At 40.9% G+C, this 21,835-nt stretch overlaps 1 protein-coding gene across 2 annotated transcripts in view; it reads left to right on the top strand.

Annotated features, from left to right (window-relative positions):
* Positions 1–21,835, top strand: part of CAPZB (capping actin protein of muscle Z-line subunit beta) — a 91,424-nt gene that overhangs the window by 19,403 nt on the left and 50,186 nt on the right. For both annotated transcript variants that reach the window (XM_090023202.1, XM_090023201.1), the window contains exon 2: positions 7,872–7,961. In XM_090023202.1, the coding sequence (XP_089879328.1) occupies positions 7,872–7,961 (90 nt within the window). The remainder of the gene's footprint in view (positions 1–7,871; positions 7,962–21,835) is intronic.

Below are 21,835 nucleotides of genomic sequence, written 5' to 3'. Positions count from 1 at the left end.
TTTGGTGTTGGCACAACAGCTGGAAACTTCTGTAGGGAGGCAGACTGGAAATGACCTGATTTTGCTGTCTGAAGTAAGAATTTTTTATTCTTTGATGCCTGCTGGTCAGAAGTTCTGGTCCTTTGAAGGAGATGAGCCAGTGGCCGTTTTAACACCTTGATGCTTTGAGAAATGTTGCTCGAAAGTGACTCGTGATCAAGGTAGTCAGGGCTTGTGGTAGAGGTGATATCTTTTTATTAGACCACTATTGCATGTGGTCATAAGAAATCCCCTGCTGATGACACAGCAGCAAAAAGCCAGACAGCTTCAAGCGTTAATCGACAGGCTCCATGTCAGATGAGAAATGCAGCAGGAGAACGTTTTCCTTTGTACCTTGTAGCCTGGAGTCCTTTTATATATACTAAAGACTAAATGGGGTTAACGTTTTAGAAACATTTGGATAATGCTGTCTAGGGAGCGTGGAGAGGACGTATTTGGATGTTGGTATAATCTTTTGGGCGGTGTTAAAACATCATAGGTAAATTCTCCAGTTTGTGCAGAATTGGAGGGCAAGGAGCTGTGAAGTATAAATAGAGCTGGAGAATTTGCAGCGCATGATGGAAATCTGATTTGATCCTGGTCCAGGTGTACTGAAGTGTGCACCATACCACCTGGTATAATCTTGTGAAACCAGATTCACAAATGTGGCAGCTGATCTTTAGGTGCTGGTAGGGAGGGGGAAAATGCAAAAATAGACTTCTAGGGCCAGCAGCAAGGAGAATTAATCTTGACTAATGTAAGGGGGAAAGTATCAGAGCGGTGGGAGATGCATAGTGACAGGGTTTCTTTTAGTTTTCCTGATGGAGATGCATATGAAATCAGCTTTCTGCCTGGAGATAATCTGTTTCTATTTGTGTCGCCAGCTACTTCTACAGCCCAGGACTGTCAATTTGTATCTGTTGTCTTTTCCTGTTGGATATTTCATTCTATCATCTCTTCCGGTGATCAGTCAAGTATTTATAAGGTGCCAGAGTACCCAATCAGCGCTCCATTGAAACCAGTCTACTGGAACGCCAGCTGGAGTGGAGGCGTGCAGCAGTATCAAAATAGCTAACCATTTTCACTAGCTCTGACTTTAAGCAGAAGCCAAGCTACTTCTGTCTTCACATCATTCAGTGAGAGCCTCTCCTGTAGCTGCAGTTGAGGGGCAGGAAACGGGGCAGAGCAAAGTAGCATGATCCAGCATAGATATAAGACGGGTCACTTTGGTAGGAGAATTTCACAGCCCATGGTAGGCGGCACATTTGCTGGAGGGGATTAAGTTGAGGAAGGCCTGCTATTTAGCACTTGGTTACACCTCTTGGAGCACAGATGTTTCTGAGAACCTCACTATATATAGGCAATACAGAACTGAAAGTACTTCAGTGTTCGTTCTTTTTTGTTGGAGGGGCTGCATAATTCTGTTCAGTCAGCTTTAATGTAATGTAACAGCCAAGCACCAGAGCAAAGCTGAGCAAACCAGTAGAATGGCAGCCCACAGAGACGTCTCTTTATGGTTGCACTGGTGACAGCACAGTTTCTGCAGACTGCATGCTCTTGTTTTGGAGCACATTAACCTTCAGCATTTGAAAGAAGTTTGAAAGGCTTTAGTTTCTCAAAGGGCCTGAATTGAAACAGACTGTAAACCTGAAGCATAGGCCACAGTTTAACTACCTTGATTTGCAGTACCTAGTGTGAAATGAGGTAGTTGAAAGTCTCCAAATACAGGTTTAGTGAAATTATTCATTCATTTAAAAAAAAAAAAAAAAAGTGACTGGTGCACTGCTTATGAGGCAGGTTCCTACAACTGAAGCCAAGCATTATGGCTGCCAAACAGTTTTGCTCCTATATTCCAGGGTGCCACCTAAAAGATGGATGAGAATTCATTAAAGCAATTTCTGAGGAGTAGTCCAAGTTTCACCATTGACACTTGAGCTTTGAGGGTTGCAGGTCCTCATGGTGGCACACAGTAGCTCTCGTTAATCTGATTTTAAAACCCCAGGTTAAATTATGATGCAAATGAAGGATAGCTCGCACTCCTGGCAGACAGCCAGCGCATACCTGGGTGCTGCACAGCTCCTGACACGGCTGCATCAGAACTGGAATTTATTTGCTGTCAAGGTTGCTTATCTTGTCTAACATATTTTAATGGTATCTGGGCAGAAGGCAGCATGCTGGTAGTAACCCAGCATCAGCAACTAAAGCCCGTCTAACCGGCTCACTCCCACTAAGCATACAGTTCTGGTAAAGATAAAACATCCTGGAAAAGACTTGGGGTGAACCAGTACTCTGTGTGGTTTGATTTTTCTAGGTCTGCTTCCTCTTTCATTGAGCCTTTTTTGTATGACTTTTCTGATCCTGTGATGTGCTCTGTGTTCTTGTTTGTTTCTCTTTTCTTTTCTTCTTTCTACACATTGTCATAATGGAGCAAAGATGAGTAAAGACGGAGCTGTAACCTATTTTTAAAAATGTAACTGGATTTGCAATTTATTTTGGAAATAAGTTTAGCGAAAGCCGAAAGGAATAACAGATACAGGAAAAGGAAGCTAAACTAATACTAACTACTTGTATAGATTTATTTTCATAGATCTATTGTTGCTCCTTCTCCTCCCCCCTGGAGACAGCACTTGAAACAGATGCTACAGTAAAGATCCAAGATAGCAAAACATCTTTTACAAGATTTTTTTCTTTCTTTTTCTGTTTTATTAAGGGATTTTTACTGAGATCATTAGCTTAGATTAAAGTCTTTGAGGTTCCTGTGATCTCTCAATCCTTCAGTGACTTGGTCTGTAATAAAACTTCATTTAGAATTTCCGTCTGAAACCCCCTATTCTTCCCTGGAAGGTTTTTGGTTTGTTTGTGTGGTTTTTTGTTTTTTTTTTTCCTGGATGGAGTACAAATGATCAAAAACTGCCTCATGTTGGGGAAACACTAAGCTCATTAGGTCTTGCAGCCTCAAGAGATTGAGATTGTGGCTTAACTATCAGCTCTTACTGGGAGAGGGGTCATAAAAATTGTATAGAAGTAGGGCAAGAAGGGACCTCCATAGGTCATGTAGGCTTAATCCCTTGCCTAAGGAAGGATCAAACCTTTCCCAATTAAAATATATGGAGATATTGGTACCAAATCATCACTTCTCACTGGCAGCCCATGGGCTGCAGGTGGCCCGTGAATGGTTAATGTGTGGCTTCTGGGCAGCTGCTGGCTTTCATCCCCTCCACCCTTGCTGTGGCTTTAGCAGGAGTGACATGGGGAGCTGAGGGTGAGTCCTGAATTTGCGGGAGGGTTTTTGCCTATGCATAATGGAGTAGGGATGGCAGTGCAGCAGTGGGGAGGGATGGGGATGCCTTTGCAGTGTAGCAGCTGGTGGGGGATGGGGTGGGGGGGGTGAGCTTCTGGTGCAGCTCCAGGGTATGTGCCCCCAGGGGCTTAGCATTCATTCAGCTCTGGTTCTCTTCTAGAACAGTTGGCTGAAACCAAATGTTTCTTGCAGGTCAAATGCACAGCACCCCTTAACTTGCTTGTTTGGGCCCTGCTAGAGAATCTGGAGCATCCATAAAGTTGTCATTGAACACGGAAATGTTTATTTTAGAAAAGAACAGGTAATCTTCAGCATCAGAAGTCACTCTCCTTTTGATGAAAATCTACTGGATAGCAAAACTTTGAAGCGAGACATAACGTGGCAATGAGGAGGCATCTGATTCAGTTTTTTTTCCCCCCCTTTATACAATCCCCTTGGGCAGTTTACTACAAACATACTACAAATTTTGTTGCTAGGTCAGTTGTTTTGGACCTTGAGTTCAGAAAGATTGAGAGACATCCTTGTAATGGAAATGCTGTGGCTTCTCCATGTTATTCACTCAAGTTTCAGCATGCTATGTACTTTATTCATATATAGTAAAATACAGAACTGATTTGGGTCCAGGAACTCTTTGATAAACTTGTGCACCAGGCTGCAATTCTTCATGGCTTCGGTTTTTGTTTTTATGGTTCCCTAAATTGCCTTGATAGCCTTCTTCTTTGGCACTGAGGAACTAGCTTGACTGTCCTTGATATCAATGCTTGAAGCAGCCTACTGGCAAAGCACTTAAGAGAAAAATGAGTTTTGAAATGAATTTCCAAAAAGTACTTTAAGTAATGGGTGGGCAAGGAATTCTGTTTAAGTCAACAGCCATGCTTGTGTTTTTTGTGCTCCAGAAAAGCAGAGGTGTCCACTGAGAACACTGTACTCTAATATTCGGCATTGAATATTTGATATTGTGCTGTGCCTTTGCCTATAACCATTTTTGTAAGCTTTCTCCGTCTCCCTGCAGGGAGTACCCATCCATTAAACTTGCATATGTCTGTTCTAGAACTTCATTAAACCCATCACTATCAAACTCTTAGTTGAAGCCTGTATTTTCCGTCTATAAACTGCATAACCATAGCTTCACTCGAGATGCTTTTGTTTTAAAATCCTGTTATGCTGTAGAGCATTTACTTTTTAGGAGTCACTTTCTTAATGATGGTGCCTAATGTTGTTGTCTTCCCTTAGTTTTCCAGCCTCCTATTAAACAATTCCAGCTGGCAGAGCAGGAACAAGCACTTCCATAAGCGTTCCCACGATCCTTAAGTCGGGAGCATGACCTTGCAACCATGTGCCAGCTTTCCTCCCTTGACGTAAGAGATAGCAGGAGGTAAAGACAATACTTTGGTTAGAAGGCTTCCTTGCCTAGGGTTGGCTGCTGGAGCTGGGCATTCATAGGCCATCTAAACAGTATCTTCCTCTGGGGACTGCAAGGTTAGAAGGGGAAAGGAATTGATTCCCCTCTCCACATCTTAAAGAAAAGCACCAAACATAACTCTGCTTCCCAGCTATAATAGTTTCCTTCAGTGAGTTGATAAGTAGGCCCATTTATTATGAAATGTCAATCTAAGCTGGGGTAAAAGTGTCCTTAGCTGATGATCTTTAAGCATCTGGTTTAGCTGGGTGTGGAGGCGGGAAGAGGGCTAATTCCTTTTCCTTTACAGATCACCTAATGGGATGCAGTTCCTTGGGCTCTAATGTCATGGCAGGGCCCTCGTATAACAGTATTTTGTAATGAACACTGCTTCCTACTTTCTCTCTAGGTTTTGTAATCTACAGTTGGTGAGAAGAGGCAATGTTGTATCAAATTTTGCAAGCTTCTGTAGATGTCTGGCTGGAAAATGAGGTCTTGTTCCAATTTGTCTGATTTTTGTCCTGGAAGGCACTGTTACAAGTTTATCTGTTTAAGAGGCAAACACTGTCTGGGGAAAGAAACTTTTTTTACACATGTCCAAACAGAGCAATAGAGGTCTAGAAAGGAAGGATTTGCAACCCATAAAACCAGAGGAAACAGTCCTAGTTGCTTTGGAGAGGCTCCTTCCTAAAGAAAGAGTTAGATTAATGCTGAACCTTTTTTGTTTTCCCTCACTGAAAGACATCATGGTTCTGCAGACTGTTTTTATTCTTGTTTGCCAGTCAGTTCTTCAGAGAGCTGCATTTCAATGAGGGCTTCTCTTTTACAGCCCATCCCGTTCCTATTACCATTTCCCTTTTTATGAACAGAAAGGCTGCTCTATCAAAAAATAAAACCCCTTGAAAAGGTCAAGCCTAGCAACTTTTAATTTTCTGTAAATAGTAATCTGAATCGTCCACAGACATACCTGATATCAACAGCATGTTAATGTGTTAGTTCGGTTGCCAAACTCATGTTCAGACGAAATGGAGATCGAGATTTCTTGTAGGAATTGCTTGTCTTCACCTCTAAATCACAGGGGTGCTACTTAAGTGGCTTGGTTTTACTGAAGATCACATTGGCAACTTGTAGGCCACATGTTCTTGGCTCTTTGCGTAGCTGAAATCTGCTGCATTTTATCTGACATCACCTGTATTATAGTTGGAAACTGTTCACTGAACATGTATTGTTTCATTCTTCTGTGAGGAGCCCCTTTGGAGTTAGAGTAATGCTTGCTAGGGTTGTTGGTTGTAGCTGTGTTGGTCTAAGACATACAGACAAGGTTCTTTGAGTAAATGTGATCCCTTTTATTAGACCAGCTAAATGGTTGGAAAAATTGTTCTTCGCATGGGAATAAATGCTTGGGTAGTATTTTTCAAAAATGCCTAATAATAGTAAAGTGCATTGCAGGTGTTCAGATTGCATCTGACAAGGAATCCCTTGTTAATTTTAACTTGAGCTAAAAGGTTTATTCAGTAAGAATGCTTAGAGGTATAGTTAAGAAGAGGGGGGAAAGCACTAACTAGCTGTTTTCACTTTTCATAGTGAATATTGTGGATGATGGAATGCCTCTGAGTGACTAGCTGTGTTTGAAACTGAGTTTCCTCCCCGACTGCTAGGGCACAGCTGACTTGGAGAGGAAGCTCACCCTCTTACTTTCCTTTGAGAGGGGTAGGTGTTCTAATACTGTGTGAATGCTGGTATGTCATGTATGAAGCCTCTTTTTAATCATCATTGTGAAAGTTTGGGTAGAATATTAGCATGAGAAATTCTAAAGTTAAGATTAGCAATGACTGAAAGAGCAAAAAACCAACCTTTTCTACAATTTGGTGGAAATGTGACCTGCTGACTGGAACACGCCTACAAAATGTTGATTTCCATTGCTACTGGACGTGGCTGCATAGGTATATGCCCAGTGGCAAGGAACGTATATATTGATTTATGGCTGGGGAACCCACTGTACCCAAATTCTCTTCAAGAATAAAAAGCGTGCTTTGTGGCTATAACTATAACCAAGCAATAGAGTTATAGTGCCTGGTATCAGTAACAGAATTGGTACAGCTGGAAGATTCATTTTAGTGTCGGTCTATAGTGGCATATCTTGTTTGAGAAAACAGTGGCTTTAGATAGTCCAGAAAATAGAAGCTGTTGATTTCACATATCCCTCCCTCTACTTCCCCGAACACATTGGACTTGTATTTGGTCTTTAGTGCCAATAGTTCACACTATGTACATAATTTCCTGAGCTCTCCAAGAGGACTTAATCGCAGAAGGGAGAGACCTTTGTGGTAGCTGGATAATTCTTATCCGATTCAAATCTTCATCTTGTATGTGGCTTGTATTTCAACCTAATGAAAATAAGGAAGTGACATTAGTAGAGGAGAAGGGACTAACTTTGTCAGCTCTTCAATCTAACATGCACATTACAATGGTTTGAAAAGCAGTATGTAAGCAGCCAGTGCCTTGAATATGGAGCAAGTTCCTGCTTTAAATTAAGACAGTAGAATGATCTATTCTCAGATCTTGCCTTCTATGGTAAAAATAGTCTACGAATGTTTTGCTTTATTTTCTGTGCAGAGGTTTGAATTGCATAAACCACATACAATACTGGAATGAAAGTGACTTGACTAGGCTATTGCATTTTCTCAGCGCAGTAAAAGAGCAAGCTCCGTTATGGGTGATGGGTATCAAAATGTATGTGTTTCCGGATGAGACTGAAGTTGTCTGTGTCAGCCAGAGTGTTTAGTTTGTTAGCTCAGGGTGTGAAGGTATTACAGCATAAGCTTGTGGGGGGGTTTGTTTTTTTTTAAATGCCGTATTCAATTTGGGGAGCCCTTGTACTCAGGCACTCCAATATGAGATTAATACTCTAATAGTGGCCAGACATTTATTCTATTGAATATTGAATTCTATTAAAACGGATTGTATTCAGAGGTACAATATGACAGATGATCTGAAACTAGAGCCAATACTTCTACTTGTGTACACCAGTTGTAGTGCAAAGAGGGAGTGCTGCTCTTGAACAGTGAATACGTTTTTTTTCTATTAAGTCCTTATATGAACAAATCCAGCTTTTGCACTGACTGTGAATGACAAATTTTCTTCTTTCCACAGAGTGACCAGCAGCTGGATTGTGCCTTGGATTTAATGAGGCGTCTGCCTCCCCAGCAGATAGAGAAAAACCTCAGCGATTTAATTGACTTGGTGAGTAGTATTAATTGGATAAAACATCCAAAAGTGAAGGTATATTGTGCAGCAGGAGCTTTGGCTTCTGTAACCATACAGGTACATTTTGGAAGTGTTGTCACTGAGCAGTTCTCCAGAATCAGTGGAACACTGTATTTGATAAGACTGATACAAGGTAGGTTCCTGATCTTCTTGGGAAACCCGCTTCTCTCATATCGGTGTTCCTCCTTCCTTATAAGAAAGTATGTTCATCACCGTTTCCATTTTAGACCAATGATTTTTTTTTTTTTTCCCCCTGAAAGAAGTCTAATTGCGCACATACAATTTTGGTTAAGGGTGTCATTAACGACATTAAAAATGTGGGGTCATCACATTCTTTGAGACTACTTTGCAATAAAGCTATTCAAAACAATTTGTTAAAACTTCAGCCTGTATTTTATTTCCCCTAAACAGGATATTTGCTTGTAACGGATGTTGCTGCTTCTCAGGTTGTCTTTCGGCCAGTCCAAAAATTCATATCTGACACCAGTGTCTCTAATAGAATATCTAGCAAAAGTTTGTAGTTTTATTTCCAGTGCATGAATTGCATTACCACAGGCTTTGGTGCACAGCAAAAGTGGCAAGAACTACAGTTTGAAAATCAGATATGTATCAGCAGTTGGCAGATGTGGCTTGATGATGAATACTTACCTATTGGGGTATTTTCTTTAACTTGTCATGAATAGTGGAATGTTTTAATTCAAGCCTGTACTGTCAAACTGTAAGATGTTAAACTGCAGATCACGTCAGTGCTGCTCATCAAAGAAAATGCTGCAACGTCAGTGTTATTTGTGGTGCAAACAGTATATATTTTAAGACTTGGAAACCTGGGACTTCTGAAGAGCACTGGATCCCTTTCATAATGTCACAGAACACCAGACCATACTCCATAGTATTCTGCAGTTCAGAAAATGTCCTATAACTAATCAAACTGTCAGCTTCCACCATGGTGTTCAACGTATAGCTTGCTTTCCCAGGAAATTTATAATGGAAATCAATTTCCTCACAATGAAAATGGCATTTACATTTCACCAGCTATATGGGAATAGATTGGATTATTTCTTTTGCCTTTAATTTACAAGTACATACGTGGACTTGCTAGTAAATTTACTAGCAAAAAGTATTACCTATTTGCCACACCAAACCTAGTCTCATCGTTGGAGAAATCAAGTTGCTATGGGTTATCAGAAATAGGTTACATTACACACAAAGCCAATTATAATGGTTGCTGCCAAAACTGATCTTTCTCTCAGTATACAGGAGTCCAAAGATGCTTTTGAATTGGTTTTGACCGATGCTTCTTTAGACTGAATGGTTTTTGGGGACATTCTGTCAACTTACTGTGTCTTTGCTGATAAGGATGTCTGGGTTACAGTAATATGAAGTTAAGAGTACAAAAAAAAAAAAGATGAAGGATTAACTTAATCCGTAAGCATAAATCTGATCTCTTAGTATACTGGTGTAATATACTGAGTCCTTCATTAAGTTTAAGCTTTGCAGACAGTAGTTTCCTAACTTTGAACTAGGACCTCTTTCAAAGGGGGGAAAAAAAAAATGAAAACACTGTCTGAGATGCTTCTTATGTTTGTATACAGAGTAGCTGCTGCTTATGTTTCATGTGCACCAGAAATGACACTTAACCCTCAGGTAAACTTGGAATATGTTAAGTTGACCTTCTGTCTGAAGGTCTGCTCTCACGTCACTGGCTGTGTCTCCGATAATGGATTACCACACCTGGCCTCAGTCCTTTGTAGAAGATAGCATGTCAGTGGAAGAAGTGGGTTGCAAGAGGATGCAGGGAGGGAAGAGCTCTCGCAACTTGACCAGGTTTCTGATATTTGATCTTGCGTATTCTCAGCATGTTTCTCCCTTCGGCAGCCAGAGGTGCTCACCAGAAATAGAAACTGCAAGAGGGGCAATGAGCAAGCCATATTCCTAACAAAATAAGCTAGGGGCATGCCTGCACTGAGCTCTGTCAAACAGATAGCTACACCACATATGTAGGAAATTCAAAGGTTCAAGAAAATTGCTCTTGCTTTTATAAGAGTTTGTCTGTGATGCAAGAGCTTTTTTGTGTTGCTAAATCTCCCTTGGTGAACTTAAAGAATGGAAGACATGGAAAAGTAGAAATGATTCATAGTTTCATAGTTCATAGGGTCGGAAGGGGCCTGAGCAGATCATCTAGTCCGACCCCCTGCCACGGCAGGAAAGAAATACTGGGGTCAAACGACCCCAGCAAGGTGTTCATCTAACCTCCTCTTAAACACCCCCAAGGTAGGAGCCAGCACCACTTCTCTTGGAAGCTGGTCCCAGACCCTAGCCGCCCTGACTGTGAAGTCGCGCCTCCTGATATCTAACTTAAACCTACCCTCTGCCAGCTTGTGACCGTTATTCCTGGTCACTCCTGGCAGTGCTCGGGGGAACAGGGACTTCCCCAATGCCTGCTGATCCCCCCTGACTAGTTTATAACGGGCCACGAGATCCCCCTCAGCCTTCTCTTTTGGAGGCTGAACAGGTTCAGGTCCTGTAGCCTGTCCTCATAGGGCCTGCCCTGTTGTCCCCTGATCATACGAGTGGCCTCCTCTGGACCCTCTCCATGCTGTCCACATCCCTCTTGAAGTGCGGCACCCAGAATTGGACGCAATACTCCAGCTGCCGCCTAACCAGTGCCGCATAGAGGGGAAGGATCACCTCCCTGGACCTGCTCGAGATGCATCTGTGGATGCATGCCAAGGTGCGGTTGGCCTTCCTTACTGCCTCTCCACACTGCCGGCCCATGTTCATCTTGGAGTCAATGATGACCCCCAGATCCCTTTCCTCCTCCGTGCTGACAAGAAGGGAGTTCCCCAACCTGTAGGTATGGTGCCGGTTGTTCCTCCCGAGGTGCATCACCTTGCACTTGTCTGTGTTGAAACCCATCCTATTCTCGTCTGCCCACCCTTGGATCCTGTCTAGGTCTGATTGTAGCCTGTTGCATCTTTCCAATGTTCCCACGTCCCCCCACATCTTGGTGTCACCAGCAAATTTGAACAGGGTGCTTTTTACCCCCTCATCCAAATCGCTGATGAAGATGTTGAACAGTGCGGGCCCGAGGACCGAGCCCTGCGGGACCCCACTGCCCACGTCCTTCCAGGTTGAGAAGGACCCATCCACTACCACCCTCTGGGTGCGGCCCACCAGCCAGTTGGCGACCCATTTGACTGTGTGGGTGTCTACACCACAGCCCCCCAGTTTCTTAATGAGAACAGGGTGAGAAATCAAAAGGGGAGGGTATACCTGCAGAGTGTGATGCAGTAAAAGGCATTGTGGCATCTTTTTTTAACAACTGTCTGGATAAACTTTCCATGGGAAGCCACAGAAACACTTCTGCTGAGAATTCAGTTAAATGAGGTAATCTGCCTATGACATTTCTTATAACTTTTTTTTTTTATTGAGAGTGAAACCAACGTGGTCTCATGGATTCATAACATTGTCACTTAAAACCATGTAGTTCTTGTAAACTTGGACAATTTCCTTTTTTAAGCAAAAGCCAACTGTATGTAACTGTGTTAAATCTGGGTAATTTTCATTTCTGTTAGAAATATTGTGGCTGTCTGGGAGACTTTCCTTTTAACTTGCAAATAAATTGTAGTTGCCAAACAAACCTGTACAAAAGCTAACAGAACTTTTCCATTTATTAATTTGCATTATAATGGTTCTTTAAGATGCAAGTCTCCTGCCTGCCATTCCAGGGTGAATTTTGTACATGCAAGAGACAAGTTAGATTATAAGTGACAAGGGTAGAAGATGCTATATAGTAAGTTTTTGGTTTTCTAGACTGGCTATTGTGATGTATCTATATATCACAATATGTATATACAGTGAAGGGATTTAATTGGGGATGTTGCCAGAACAGTGAACTGAGAAGGATAAGTGTAGAAATAGGGTTTGAATAGATACTTTGCTTGGAGGCTGCAAGTTTTGCCTCTTGGCTATAAATTGAGTGTTTAGGGCCTGTTAGAGTGAGTGGCAGAAAGGATTGATTTTGTAAATGTGAGTAGTACCGATAAGGTATGGATTCTTAGAAAAGGGAGAGTGAAATGTTGGCTCCTAGGGTTATCGCTTTGTTGGGAGGGTGTTGATGTTAAGAGTGTGCTGCTTTGAAAGGCATGTTCACCTGCTCAGTTCTAGCTAGGCTGATGGCAAACTGATTCTTTTGGGTGATATCTTAGCAGATGCCATATTTGACAAATGGCACTTTGTGCCCAAAATGTTGTCTAACATCTCTTTCAACTATATGGTTGATCTAATAAAAATATCGCCAAGAAAACCTTGCTTCTCTAAACTGGTGAAATTCCAGTGGAACTAAAAGACCTCCAGTGGTCATGTATGATAATTAACTAGCAAGTCACATTGATACCAGATACTGGTTTTATCGCTAAGTGTTTTTTAAAGATTTAGCAGCCTTGTTGACCTTTTTGGGTTGTTTTATTCTTTTTTTTGGCGGGGGGGGGCTAAGGGGGTTGGATAACTAACATGGCGTGTTTATAGCTTACGTGCTGAGAAACTTCAAAGCCAAGGCATTATTACTTAAGCACTAGAAAGGAGGATTCCAAAGGACATTTGCTTAGTTCTCAGTATAACCTCCCTAACTTTAAATGATTTTAGTCGGTCTTGTTTTAATTGTGCAGTGAGAGAGTCGCTCTAAACTAGTAAGTTGAAGAATATAGCAGAGAGCTGTTTCTTTGCTCTACATTTAAACCTGCACAATTCACAGTCGTGTGAAATCACTCAACTACTGTGGTTGACCTATTAAAAAAGGCTGGTTAAATTTACTAATGCTTTTAGCTATGTAAGTGAAGGACCAGGTAATCAAATCATGCGCTCACGATAGACATTATTCACCGCAGCAGTTGGGGAGGAATTCTTTCCGACTTTGCCCATATGTAAAGCATTTTATAAGTGGTTGGATCTGCATTGCTAGAAGTTTGAGTCATAGCCTTGTGGCCACTGCTGGAGGCAGGATGCAGACTGATTTGGACAAAAGGTCTGATCTGGTTTGGCGGATCCTATGTTCCTATGAAGGCTTGAGGATTAAACGGGTATTAAAACTTGAGTCAGGTTAAGGACTAGTCAGTACTGTGAGTTTTTTGGGAGAGCTAATGGTAAGTCTGACTCTAAGTGATTGCTGAGTTCTTAATGGCATAGAAAATTGCCAGTTGCTTCCAAATGTTTAAATTACTTGTGGACGGTGCTCATTAGTGCTCAACATGCTTTTCATCAGCAACACTCTCACTAGGCTTCTTTCATGTTGAAAGTGTAACGTGAACCAGACCTATTTAACAGGCGCGGTTCAAGCTGAAACCAATGTTAGGATTCATACGCTAGCCTTAGCCTAGTCCTTGCTGTAAGGACAAAACTCATGATAAAAATCAGCTGAGCTTCTCTTCTTTAGTAGTAAAAGGAGGCCTTTGCAGAAAGGTGCATCCTGCTGAACACTATCCAGAAGCCAGAGGCCTGTGCTTAACTTGATTGTTTGCATATGTTTATATGACTCTTGTTCACTTGCGTTCCCATGATGTGCTCACATCTTGCTTCTGGAGAGCAGCACATCTTGGCATGACAAATCCCAATTGCTCAAAAAAGCCATGAGTCAGAATCCCCGGAATTATGGTACTGGTTTAAAAATCACCAGATTGGATTTTGTGGGCTTATTTTCTTTGTGCTTTGGTCTGAACCTTTTAGAGGTTTGTGATTTTTTTTTTTTGCTGTAATCTTGAGGAACTAGAGGTTTTAAAACAACAGGTCAGACTCCATTGTGCATCTCCAAGAGCTTTATAAAATCCAGGTAAACTAATGGTAAAAAGGCATTCTGGTCTCTGAATTTCCCAGTGAATTGAATTTGCAGATCAGTCGCTTTGTGCCATTGGCTTTCTGTGCCTGCTTTCATGAAGGATGTTTTTTCCCAAAAGGACTGTCAGAGTGGAAGCAAACTTGAAAGAGCACAAACACAAAGCAGTTTACTCCTTTTGTTTTTTAACTGATGCTCCATTTTTTTAAAATATCTTTGCAGCACAGCTGCTTTTTTTTCCTTCTGGAACTTACAAATTTTTGAAAACACTGAAGTGACTTGTGCTCTTTTGGCTACAAATGGTTTTTGGTTTGGGGTTTTAAGATCCTTCCCATAACCCTACATCATGTGGCCACTGCATGTTCTACAGGCCAGTGTTTAAAACACTCTGCTGCAAGAACAAGCAGGAGGAGGAGATGATTTAGGTCTGACTTGTACATGCTGTAGCTTCAGTAACTATACAGCGTGGTAAGGCACTTACCAATTTATGCCTTACATGTAGTTGATCTGTTGGATAGTACAACAGATGGTACAAAATTATTTAATGTTTAAGTATGTCACTGTCGAGATAATGTTCTTTTTCATTCAGCAGCTCAGGAAAATCCTTTTGGCAATTACTGCCCTCAAGTGAGTTGACTGGGGAAAAGGGTCCAAAGTTGAACATGAAATAAAGGGGTAGGTAGAAGAGTAGAACATTTTTTAGGTCACTGGCCCTCATCAGACCAAATGCTTTTCCTTTGTTAGCAAAATAGTTTGTGGGTTTGCCCTTTTGCCACATCTGTTGGACAGCAGAGCCTGCAATTAGACTTCATTAGAGACCTTGTCAATCGTGGGACTTCAGAAATCTGCCTGAAAGAAGCTATGAATGATGCTGGTAATGTGCCTTAGCATGGAATGCTCTGCTTGGATTGTAATTAGTAATTATTTGTAAATAGACTATTTGCAGGTTCTCAGAATGCACAAGATCACTTAGTTTTCAGTAGGATTTTAAAAGGTTATGGTAGGTAGTCTCTTTTAAGCATATTTGGTATGAATTGTAATAGTTTTCAGGGAAGAGTAAGCAGAAAGATGGTGTACCTGAGGTCTTAGAAAATGCATCTGATAGCAAAGTGCAGGGAGCACACTGGCTGTTGTGCAAGAGGTGCCTTTGTCAGGTGATCCACAGTGCTTATAAACTGAATTGTCACTAAAGTAGACCAAGTGGGACAATTAAAAATGTTACTGCAGTTTTTATGATGCTGCCTGGTACATATGTATTATTGCATAGTCTGTCCTATTGATAACTTTGTTACCTTTTTATATGTGCTTATTGTCTCTCAAACAATTTATGGTAGCCTTCATTTAAACACCTGTACATGCGCTGGCTTAGTAGGTAGACCTCCCACAGAGTGGAATCGAACACTTGGACATAATAGTACAATGTCACTTTTGACTTAAGGCTTGACTTGGGTGGGATAGGGGAGGAAGTTGATGATCCTTGGGCTTGGTACACAATTTCAGAGCAGTTGGAAGGCTATATTAAAATGCTCAGAAAATAGCTTAAGATATGACATAAAGGCCTCATTTGATGCCCACTTGAAACAAAGGAATAAATCATTTATTCTGAAATAATACTTGTGGCTTAGTTTTTTTAGGTTCAGAATAACACTGTCTGAAGTCACACTTGCTTATTTTCGAGCGGAAGGCTAGAAATTGTAAAATAGGGCTTCACTTCTTCTGCATACTCTTCAGGGAAGCGTTGGCATAATCCACTACTCAGTACAGAGTTGATCTAAACCCTTTCCATGAGGAAGGAAATGTGGGCTGCTACTTAAGCTAAATTGTATCAAAGACCTTCCTGTTAATTTTTTTAAAAGATCTTTCAAACTTAAGAAGGCCCTGACTTTGTCTAGTCGATTCCAACATGTAACATTAATGCCTGGTTACTTCACCTGCACTTTGTGGAGGAGAAGGTGCTTTTGAGGCCCTATCATAACCTTAGACTTCAAAGCAGAAATTTCAGAGAGAGTGTTCATATAACAACCTGCTTCATTTGGGACAAGGATTACTTATAACTGAGGCCCTTGAGCTCCTCTAAAGCCAATAACACAACTTCAGTTGTGTTGAAGGGTTGGGGGAGAGTCGCATCTTACATATGTTCTTTGCTTAATACCTCCGATTCCATGTTATGGAATCAAGTGGTTTTAATTGCTGTCCTTTTGCCACAGTCATCTCTCCAACACCCCAAGATATTGTAAAAGTTGTTTAATTTTGCTTTCTCATTCCTCATCCCAAAGCTCACTGCATGACGCATACCAAAATTGGGAAAAACACTGTTTTAGGCCCCTAAATGAGATCAGAAATCAGCATGACCTGGATTTCTCGCTGGGCACTGTTACTATATAGCCTTGCTTCCTTTAATCGGATGGCTGCCTAGATAGAAGGAGTGTTCTTTCAGTAAGGTATAGTGAAAGATAATACTCGTTCTCAGGAATCCTGTCAGGTGTAAATCCTTTGTCAGGAAAAGATATTCCTGTTGAATACTTGATCTAGATGTTAGTTTAAAAACCCAGGCAGGTAAACTCAGACGTGTAGGCTAAAAGGGAAAATGGTATTTGGCATGGGGGTAAGGGAAAGAATAGTGCTTCCTTTGTTTGAAAAGAAAAGAAAAGGGTATAGTAGTAACGAAGTGGATTGTCTAAGGGAAGACACTTTTGCTTTATAACTGGGATGTTCTTCATTAATTTCTCAAAGTGAGGTGCCTTTCTAGGTTATCTGCAGTAAAAATATGGCACTCAAGTCCTTTTGCTCTGCTGTATATGAATGTTTCATTTACTGAAGGCAGGACTTTGCTGCCATAGAAAAATGTTCAAAAGCCAAATGAGTCAAAGTTAAGCTACTGGGGATATTTCTACATAGAGAAACTTCCCAGCAGAGCTATACCAGTATAATTATACTTGCAAAGTTACCACCTTGAGGGCGGAAATGCAGCATAACTGTGCTCGTACATTTTCCCCAAGAAGATGAGTCTCAAGAGAAGTATTACATTTTTAGTTAACTGTTTTTCATTTTATTTAATTAAAAAACCCACAACAAAACCTGTCAGTTCAGTGGCTGTCCTTGAAGAAAGCACTTTGGTTTTTTTGTGTTTTTGTTTTTTTAAATGCCTTATATCCTTTCACTCCATAGGAGGCGAAAAAGCACTTGGAGTCTGTTAGGTCAGTTTGCAAAACTGTACAAGACTGGAGTTAATATTGCTAATATTTCAATAGAAAGCGAGCAGACTTTAAATTTCAGGGCTGTATACAGAGACAGGTACAAGCTCAACTTTAGTGCAGAAGGTTTTTAAAATTAGTAACAGCTTCTGCTTTGCCTTTAATGAATGAGAGATGCCTGGAACACCTTTTAAGCAAATGGGGATGTAAGGTATATTTGAACAGATGGTCTTGCTTGCTTAACGGATAATCTTATTAGATTGAATGTGTGATAGTGTCGGGTATTACCTATGACCACTTCTGATACATCAGTGGTTCTTCAGGCATCTCCTTTTCCACCTTTTTAAAGGGAAGTATTGGTGTGCCATTGCTGCTTGTCTTCCATCCATCTTGTTTGCAGTAAATCAGTCTTGGTTGGCATTTTGGTAGTCGGTAATAGCACCAATATTCAGTGGCTACAAGTATTTTGACTTCACTGAAAACATTGAGCCATGGTATCCTTTGGTTCTACTGATTCTTCAAAGGTTGCTGGGGATAGTAAATGGATCCTTCCCAGTGAATTGATATGATTTTTCTTTTTTTCTTAACTATCCCTGGAATCTTGCTTGATTATAGTACCCATTCAGGTATGCACTCATTTCTGAAATGAAGGGAAACTAGACTGCTTCACGGTCATTGCAAGCAATTCTGTAATTAACGGGGCCTCTAAGCAGCATTCATGGCTCTCCAGCTACAAATCAGTGTTGTCTTTGTTCTCTCCCAGAGGTTTGCCACTCTGCAACTCTCCTGATAGACTGAAAACACAAGTGTGTCAGTACATTGCATTCAGGCAGTGTCCAGGAAAGTTGGTGATTAGTCAAAAACTGACATTTACTCAATGTAGAGTCTTTCTCCAGCTTGGACTTTTTCTAATTTCAGGATGAATTTGCTTGGCAAGGATAGGCACTTCTGGTTTTGTATTTGAAACTTACAGTACTATACACGGAGACGCCTATAGCCTACAGCGTTAGTGTCTTAATATTATAGATCACACACAAATAGGTGTGGTTTTTTTGTTTGTTTGTTTTTAAACTTGGCACTGCTATCACATGAATAAGAATTCAATAAAGTAGCATGGCCATAATGCTGCATATTAAACTTTGATGGTTGAATGGATGGATTTTATGTATTTTAATGGCTCCAGGGCAGTGGTGCTCAAGCTTTTAGCCCCATGGGTAAAATGAGCAGTATGGGGTTGGTCCACAGATCGGATTGAGCCCTGCGCAAAAAGGCCCAGTGCCGCACTCTCCGGCCCTTGTGTGCCAAGATTGAACCCTAGGGTACTGATCCAGTGCATAGGGCCCAGCAGAGTGATACTGTTCCTACCACTGCCAAATTTGTGGACCCCTGGAGAGCCCAGCAGACCAGATGACAAGGTGCTAGGGATTGAGCACCCCTGTTCTGGGGCAAATAGAATTTTAACTCCACGTTTGCTTTGAATTACAATCGTTCTCCCCTGCCGCCCCCTCACCCATGACTTGCTTAGTGTACTTGATTTTTTTTTTTTAAGCAGAAGCTTCTGCTGTATTCAGAAAGGTTGAACTCTGACACCTGGACTGTGATAAATATTTTAACTGCAGTGTTTAGTTTGGTATTTTTAATAGCAACTTTATGGGTCTCTATCCCTGGGAAACTTCAGTATTTAAAATGTCTTTTCTCCAAAAGTACATAACATGATGGAAAGGGATCTAATAGCAGCATGCTTCAGAATTGCTTTGCTTGCAGTGAGTGGCTTAATGGTTCTGAGTCCTGAACTAGAAAGTGTTGCTGTTTTCAACTATGCTGGTATGTAACTAATGTGGTGCATGTTATCTAATATGGATGCAGTTACATCAGCATAGCTTATTTCACGTCCTGAACCTGAATAAACCATACAGTTGAGGTACTTGTATACCAATATAACTCTCCCCACGAGGGCTATCATTGGCATAACTGTTGGTGCAGAACCCTGCGCACACATGTTGTACACCAGCCATACGTTTTACCAGAATTACTTTCTTGGAAGGCTGCCTTTCTCCAAAAAAAGGGAGGGGGGAGGGGGGGGGAAGGTCATTCAGCTGTTTAATAATTCTGTAGAAAACTTATCGCTAGCCATTAAAATGCCATTCTTTAATAACTTGAGTTTTGACAAATTTCAGTGTGTCCTGTCAGATGATTACTTTCTTCTCAGCATCACTTAGCCAGGGAGGACTTCAAAGCAGTCAGCATTTCAGTTAAGTATCCCCCAAACTCTTTGTCCAGTAATCTGGGAGTTTGTGCTACAGGTTACTTATGAAACAGATAAGGTTGAAATAATGTGAGTGCCTCCTACCTTGATGGACTCCTGGCAGTCCTTAGGTTCCAGCCATAGAACTTTTCTTTCGGTGGCATATGTACCTTTTTTAAGGACTTTTAGGCCCTTTTGAACCCTGATCAGTTTAATGCCAGTGCCTTTTATTGTCAGACTTGAAAGTATTTTGCCTCCTTGACAAGTACTTTGTATTTTGATGCTGCATTTGGAAAGATGCTCAGAAATAGAATGCTAATTTGTAAAGGTCTTGTTCCTGTTACAGCAGAAAAGTGAGGGGTTACATTTTGTCTACAGATATAAAAGGCTAAAAGGAAAACAAATTGCAAGTGCTAATGATGACCAAATAAATGCAGAGAAAGAGAGAAGCAAATACTTCATTCCATTGTGCATTCACCTGAACCTGCCAATATGTCACAAATAGAGAGCATCAGGCAATTAACTAGTCAAACTGTAGCATAGCAGTAACCCAGCTGGATCTTTCTCTAGGGTTTGTCTTTAAAGATTTGGGAATATAGGTAATCTTTACTGTTTGGGGTTTTCATATGGGGAAAATGCAGAGATGTTTGTACAAGGAGCCTGCTTCATTAAATCAGATTTTTTTTGTTTGTTTTTAAAACCGGGCCACCTGGTCTGTGCATTTGTGCTGTTGACATTTTGCAAATATCTGAACAGCACATGGCATGGCAGATAAAGTGCATCCTAGTTGCTTGAGCTTTTGCTGTGCTCAAATAGTTCCCAAAAGACGTAGTTCCCGAAGATACCACTGTTGGTTTGTCATGCCCTGATAAGTTGCCTGCAGGTCACACATGGTTCCTGTGCATTTCCCTGCAGAGTTTGGTGGTGGTGTGAAAAACTTGGGTAGTGGTGTATTGGCCCAGAAAGTCTGGGAACCGTAGTTTAAAGATATAAAACCACAGAGAATTCACTTATTGAAGAACCTTACTTCCCAGACTGTGAGAATTTGAGGTTGATTCACTCCTGGTCTAGAAATGGAGGCCCGAGGACTAACATGTACCAACTCCAAAATGGCAAGAAGACAGAGCAAGTGAATACAGAATGGTTTCTAAAAGCCTGGAGAGGATGGAATGTGTAAATGTTTTGTGTGACCTGATGAACCCTTTGAAAAGCAGAACTTTAGGTTTACTGCATATTGGGCTCAGAGGTGCTGTCTTAGTTAACTTGATGCTGATTCAGAAACTGTTAACTCGTGACTGTCTTGATAGCCCAAGCTCAGTATTTTAAGGTACTTGTTCAGGTTTTGAATAGTGCTATTTGCTAAAATAAGGGATTCTGGCACAGTGAATAAAGCCCTTCTCAGTGAGAGCTAGTTTTCCATTCAACCGGTGGTTGTAAATGGAAACTCATCTAGCTAGCAAAGATTAGCTCCAGATACCTTGTTGGTAACTTAAAACCTCCATTAATATATGTAAATAGTTAAAGGGACACTTGGTTTAAATCATGGTATAAGTAAACCTGTTTGCTAATCTTTCATTTGTCAAAGTGAGGAAGTTGAATCTAATTTTCTTCACTACAGTATGCTTTCAGGTTTTTAATGCTTGTGACATTTTATTTTTCCCCCTCCAGGTTCTTAGTATTGTAGGGTTGAGACCTGAAAACCTTTTGAAAGGGATGTTCAAATGCCTTTAATGGAACTTTAGGCTTAAAGCCAACATCTTTTTAGTTTAAATACCTGAATTTGGTCCTTTTCTGGAACCTGGAGTACTTGGGCAGTAGATGCATAAAAGCAAAGCAGTGTAAATACAGAACTTTTTTCAGTCTTCCTTAGTTGCCTCTAGTTACTTGCAACACCAGCCAGACTCTTAACACAACAGGTAAATGTTAGACTTTATTTCTAGATCACTGGTGAAAATCTAGTGTAGGTGGGTTGTGCCTGTCAGAAGCCAAACTTTTTTTTTTTATTTCCAGTGAACTAAATGGTGTGTGAGTGAGTTCATGCTTTCATCATGGGGTTGCAAGTCAAGGAGTACAGAGGATTATATGGGTATGAAGAGTAACATACCTTGGACTTCTGATGTGGTCTGAAGCTCAGGAATTGATACTTCACTGCTGTGCAGTTGACTGAACAACGTTACTACCTCTGAACTGATTTATTTCTAAATATTTGTATATACAGAATTGGGTCTTTAGAAATATCAGTCCAACATCTTTCCGCTGCAGTAAATTCAATTTAATTTCATTTACTAATATTGCTGTGCTGGTGGGCAACTCACCTCACCTCCCATAATAGTGGGGGCTTTTCCAGATTGCCACTAATTTCTGGTAAATCCATTTAAAACGATTTACTTTTTTACAAATTCTACATAAATTCATATTATGGATATCTGATGGATCACATAAGTTTTAGCAGTGTGTATGGATTTGTAGGAGGGTGCATTTAGTGGTGGTAGGCACAAGATGAGTGGAACCAGGTTTTGCTGAGTTTCTGCATCTGTTGGGCTACATCTATGTTCTGCTGAAATGGGGAATTCTAAGGCTGAAG

The sequence above is a fragment of the Crocodylus siamensis genome, chromosome 12 (assembly GCF_052110815.1).
Source record: "Crocodylus siamensis isolate JL-2025a chromosome 12, ASM5211081v1, whole genome shotgun sequence".
Taxonomy (NCBI): Eukaryota; Metazoa; Chordata; order Crocodylia; family Crocodylidae; genus Crocodylus; species Crocodylus siamensis.
This window is presented reverse-complemented; position numbering and strand designations above follow the sequence as displayed.